The 5,926-nt window shown below is 48.0% G+C and overlaps 1 protein-coding gene across 1 annotated transcript in view; it reads left to right on the forward strand.

Annotated features, from left to right (window-relative positions):
* The window catches only part of chmp6b (charged multivesicular body protein 6b), a 4,779-nt gene extending 2,867 nt beyond the window's left edge, over positions 1-1,912 (forward strand). The window contains exons 3-8 of the mRNA XM_079260705.1: positions 1-28; positions 106-192; positions 259-324; positions 410-490; positions 571-643; positions 1,069-1,912. The exon at positions 1-28 is cut by the window's left edge and continues 60 nt beyond it. Of these exons, the coding sequence (XP_079116831.1) occupies positions 1-28; positions 106-192; positions 259-324; positions 410-490; positions 571-643; positions 1,069-1,118 (385 nt within the window). The 3' untranslated portion in view covers positions 1,119-1,912. The remainder of the gene's footprint in view (positions 29-105; positions 193-258; positions 325-409; positions 491-570; positions 644-1,068) is intronic.
* Positions 1,913-5,926: the final 4,014 nt, after the last annotated feature.

The following is a 5,926-nucleotide window of genomic DNA, read 5'->3' on the forward strand; positions in this document are numbered from 1 at the left end:
GAACCAGATCAGCAACCTGGAGCGCATGGTGAGCGACGGCAGGTCTGCAGAGGACGAAGAGGAAGATGAAATGACCGAAACTTCTCTCTTTGCTGCTGGTTTCAGGTTCAGGATCTGGAGTTTGCTCAGATTGAGAGGAAAGTCATCGATGGGCTGAAAGTCGGGAATGCATGTCTGAAGAAAATGCACGAGGTGAGGACCGATTCATGCGTTTGCAGATGCAGCAGAGCGCAGTGATGGACTCTTTTCTCCCTACAGGTGATGTCCATTGAAGAGGTGGAGCGGATCATGGATGAAACCCAGGATGCCATCGAGTACCAGCGGGTAAATCCTCCGTTTTCTGCAGGAAAACATTGTTTACATAAAAGCAGAATCAGCTGATCTGATCGTTATTCATGTCTCTCCGCAGCAAATCGACGACATGCTGGCCGGCTCTTTGTCAGCTGAGGATGAGGATGCTGTTCTGGCTGAGCTGGAGGCCATCACTCAGGTTGGTTCGGACACGACAAACCGACTTTCACGTGGAAAAATGTTCCGCCTTTCATCTCGGATCTGATTGGTTCCCCTCAGGGAGACGCCGAGCTTCCAGATGTTCCCACAGATGAGCTGCCTGAAGTCCCCGAAGCTGCTCAGGACAAACCAGGTTCGTCGTCTCCTGCTGATGTCTCCTGCTGTCTCCTAATGCCTAATATTATTTTTATTTATTTTTATTTGATCTTATTTGATTAAGATTGTGTGTATGTAAGGAACAGTCAGTGACCATATTTGACGAGGAGACAGAAGTATAGACACCGTTTCCACTGAAACCCTCGTCGCCGCGGAAACACAACCTGCAGCACAGAAGCAGATTTAACTTCAGCAGGAAACATCTGCAGTCCTGCATGTCTGAGTTTATAACCTGAAAAAAAGAAGCGGCGAGACGCAGTTTTAGCACTGCGGGCGTTTCTGTGAGTGACCTGGACGAAGACTTGATGCTGGAGGACAGCGGCGGCCGTTAAAACTCAGAGGAAATGTGCGACTGGGCGTTTTCTCTGGAGTGAAGCTGTTCTGATGAACTTGTTGTTTCAGAGCGGGAACGTTCCAGGAAGAAGCCGGAGCGGGAGATGCTGGCCGTGTAGGAACCCACCTGACCGCCTTCAGCCGCAGAGGCGGCACGGCCGCCTCCATCCCACCCATCTGCTGCCGCTCGGTCCTGAAGGCTGGACCGGTTCACCGAAGGCCCCTTAGAACCCCGGAGAGCTGTGAGATCAGATAATTGTGCCTAACCTTGTTTAATATTACTGCTCGTGTTTACCATGAAATCATTTTCTACACATAAATGTGTGTATACTGTATGCACTAAAGCACTAAAGGGACGTTTCACCCAAATGGCTGCGCCTGCTTTCTGTGGAGTCTTCTGCCTTTGTCTGCTCCAAACAGCAGAAAGTTGTTCTTTAGGAGCCGTTGTTGAGCGGCTTTAAGCTCAGCTGGCTTCATATCTGGACATGTTCCATACCAACAAACCAAAACGTGTGCACACGCCCCCGTTTGGCGGCGTATTCTCCGTCTGACCCCTTTTCCAGCAGCTTAACTAATCTAATTTGCCGCTTGTGGATTAGTTGTGTGTCATCGTAGAAAGGCTCATCGTATCGTGCGGGGGTTTACCTCCAACACCCAGACAGCACTCTGTAATCTCCTCAAGGTGATAACTTGACAGAACCTGTACCCGCCCAGTATTATCAGTGCTGTAATTGTTTAATGGCATGGAACGCGCTGGAGTCGCTCCCAGCAGGCCTCCGTGCAGGAAGGACGCCTACATCCCCACGGCAGGAGCTTCTGCATCTTCCAAACATCCACACAACTAACCTGGGAATCATTTAAGCTCCAAACGGTAATTCTGTCAGGCTGCAGCGTCACCCTGACATCTGCCTGTACCTGTTTGTCTCCCTTTTTACAAATAAAGGGCATTTTAACGTCTGCTTGTCGTCTGGCTTCAGCTGGTGATTCACAGACCGGCCACAAGGTGGCAGCAGCACACAAACGCCTCATCGCAGCAGCTTCTTCCTCAGTTTGCTGTGAAGCAACTTCACGCATCAAATGTGTCGCAAAGGAATGAGAAACCCTCCAATGTACAACCCCCCCCCCCCAAAAGACATGACACAGGGATACGTCCCAAACACAGGGACGAGTTGTTTCCTGCTGCAGGGAAAACATAACTGCATCAAACCCAAAGTGAAGGAAGATCCTGGATCATTGGGAAAAGTTGTATTAAACTCAACTAGAACACAGTGAATCTTCAGGCTTTTATTTTAGAGAAAAATGACATTTTTCAGGTTGAAAACTAATTTCTCAGGATTAAAACTCCGTTCCACTTCCTGCCAGCGTCACATTTCACATCACAAATAATGTTCATAAAACTCAAAATCAGGCAAACTAAACTGCAACGAAAAGAGCTGGAATGTAAGGAATTATATCGACACAGTTCTGGATCTTTTCAGCCCCAAATACTTTATTTAAATAGAACTATTTCTACTGTAATGCAACTCAGTGTTTTACAGGGAATCCTGTCTTTGTCCATTTCTCACGTACAAAGAGAAAAATCTGCTTTGAGCCCCACCGAAGCGTCGTCGGAGAGGGAAAGCTGGACATCAGTAAGAAGAAAAATACGTTAAAACGGACTAAATGACATTTTTACAAACTTCAGAACAAACTAAAAGTAAGAAACTAAATTTAAAAAAGGCAAAAGAAGGCAAATAGAATTGAAATGAATAAGAATAAAAATGCATTTAAATGTTTTAAAAAGCAGAAAATAAAACTAAATACTGGTTTCAGGTCACTTTAAAAGGTGGCTTTTATTGTGTTTTTAATGTTTTCTACTGTTGTCAGGAGGTTTCACCAAGAGAACGTCCTCCGCTTCTGGATTTTTATTCTATTCATCATCTATTGTGTGAACATTGATCATTATTAACAGCAGTAAAACTCTCCTCACCACGGAAACGCCGACGCGTCCAACAAAAACACGTTAATAAAAGAAACAGCAGGAAATAAATGTTCATCAATAGCTGAACTTCCTTTGTTTGGCTGCTTGGGTCCACTTCACAGCGGCGCTGCTCTGAATGGGGGGGGGGGGGGGACGCCTGATTGGACGTGTGTGGGAGGCGGCTCAGACACAAACCTGAATGTCAGATGAATCACAGACGTGGATTTAAAGAGCCTGCGAGGACGGTGGTGAGTAGGCTGCTGCTGAACACATGCTTCAGGTATGTAGGAGTGTGAGTGTGTGTGTGTGTGTGTGTGTGTGTGTGTGTGTGTGTGCGCAAGTTTGGTTTGTCGCCTACCTGATTACACCACCACGGTGGCATGAAGTTGGAAACAGGCTGAATCCCAAAATCACAGAAACTGAACCACAGTTCAGTTTTCCTGATACGAAGTGCAACAGTGTCCCCGTTGTTCTCACACACACACACACACACACTCTGCTGGCTCTCTAATGAAGCTGTTAAGTGCTCCGAACCTGCCTTACTCTGCCTTCATGTAACAGGATCCATCTGCGACTAAAAGAGCAAAGTGGGAAAATGAGAAGTTGTTGGTAGAAACTCTGTTTTAACTCATTATTATCCTGCTTCACTCTCAGGATAAGAATGCAAACAATAACTTATAATCATACTAATAATCTGAATAAACAAACGTTCCTGATTGGATGTGTGTGTTAGCTGTGTCCATGCTGGATGCTGAGCGCGACCTCTGACCTCCGCCGTGGCTTCAGCCTGAAACGCGACTTTTCTTTGTCCGTTTCTTCTTCATGATAACCAGGAAGTCCTTCTTCAGTACGTTGGCGTGTTTACAGGCGGAGGCAGGGGCTGAACCTCAACACCAACCCCCCCGAACGAAGGAGAAGCTTCTACATGTGGAGTCAGAGCTGGAAGAGGAGCAACACAGAGCAGAGAAACCACTGTTCCATGGTTTCTGGGAAGGTTTTCAGGGAGAATCAGCAGAGACGTGTTCGGCCCTGTGGAAGTCTGAAGAGATGAAGCTCTGAAAACATGAAGATACAAACAGACAGGCTGTAAAAGTCAGAAAATCTGCAGTTATCTGATCAAAACAAATTCAGATTCCTCACCAATACTTTTCAGTTGAATAAAACTTTATCCGTTCCCGAGGGGAAGTTTCCGCTGCTCTGTGGCTGCTTCCACTTCGTTCCGCTTCATTCCGCTTCGTTCTCCTTCATCCCACTTCGTTCCGCTTCATTCCGCTTCGTTCTCCTTCATCCCACTTCGTTCCGCTTCATTCCGCTTCGTTCTCCTTCATCCCACTTCGTTCCGCTTCATTCCGCTTCGTTCTCCTTCATCCCACTTCGTTCCGCTTCATTCCGCTTCGTTCTCCTTCATCCCACTTCGTTCCGCTTCATTCCGCTTCGTTCTCCTTCATCCCACTTCGTTCCGCTTCATTCCGCTTCGTTCTCCTTCATCCCACTTCGTTCCGCTTCATTCCGCTTCGTTCTCCTTCATCCCACTTCGTTCCGCTTCGTTCTCCTTCATCCCACTTCGTTCCGCTTCATTCCGCTTCGTTCTCCTTCATCCCACTTCGTTCCACTTCATTCCGCTTCGTTCTCCTTCATCCCACTTCGTTCCACTTCATTCCGCTTCATTCCGCTTCGTTCTCCTTCATCCCACTTCGTTCCACTTCATTCCGCTTCGTTCTCCTTCATCCCACTTCGTTCCACTTCATTCCGCTTCGTTCTCCTTCATCCCACTTCGTTCCACTTCATTCCGCTTCGTTCTCCTTCATCCCACTTCGTTCCGCTTCATTCCGCTTCGTTCTCCTTCATCCCACTTCATTCCGCTTCGTTCTCCTTCATTCCGCTTCGTTCTCCTTCATCCCACTTCGTTCCGCTTCATTCCGCTTCGTTCTCCTTCATCCCACTTCGTTCCGCGTCATTCCGCTTCGTTCTCCTTCATCCCACTTCGTTCCACTTCATTCCGCTTCGTTCTCCTTCATCCCACTTCGTTCCGCTTCATTCCGCTTCGTTCTCCTTCATCCCACTTCGTTCCGCTTCATTCCGCTTCGTTCTCCTTCATCCCACTTCGTTCCGCTTCATTCCGCTTCGTTCTCCTTCATCCCACTTCGTTCCGCTTCATTCCGCTTCGTTCTCCTTCATCCCACTTCGTTCCGCTTCATTCCGCTTCGTTCTCCTTCATCCCACTTCGTTCCGCTTCATTCCGCTTCGTTCTCCTTCATCCCACTTCGTTCCGCTTCATTCCACTTCATTCCGCTTCATTCCGCTTCGTTCTCCTTCATCCCACTTCGTTCCGCTTCATTCCGCTTCGTTCTCCTTCATCCCACTTCGTTCTCCTTCATCCCACTTCGTTCCGCTTCGTTCTCCTTCATCCCACTTCGTTCCGCTTCGTTCTCCTTCATCCCACTTCGTTCCGCTTCATTCCGCTTCGTTCTCCTTCATCCCACTTCGTTCCGCTTCATTCCACTTCGTTCTCCTTCATCCCACTTCGTTCCGCTTCATTCCGCTTCGTTCTCCATCCCGCTTCATTCCGCTTGGTTCCACTTCGTTCCGCTTCGTTCCACTTCGCTCCGCTTCATTCCACTTCGTTCCGCTTCATTCTCCTTCATTCCGCTTGGTTCCACTTCGTTCCGCAACGCTCCGCTTCATTCCACGTTCCGCTTCATCCCACTTCGTTCCGCTTGGTTCCACTTCGGTCCACTTCATTCCACTTCGTTCCGCTTCATTCTCCTTTATCCCACTTCGTTCCGCTTGGTTCCACTTCGTTCCGCTTCATTCCACTTTGTTCTGCTTCAGTCCGCTTCATTCCAGTTTGTTCTGCTTCAATCCGCTTCATTCCAGTTTGTTCTGCCTTATTTCGCTTCATTCTGCTTCATTCCGCTTCGTTCTCCTTCATCCCACTTCGTTCCGCTTCGTTCTCCTTCATCCCAC

The sequence above is a fragment of the Telmatherina bonti genome, assembly GCF_933228915.1.
Source record: "Telmatherina bonti genome assembly, chromosome: 21".
Taxonomy (NCBI): domain Eukaryota; kingdom Metazoa; phylum Chordata; class Actinopteri; order Atheriniformes; family Telmatherinidae; genus Telmatherina; species Telmatherina bonti.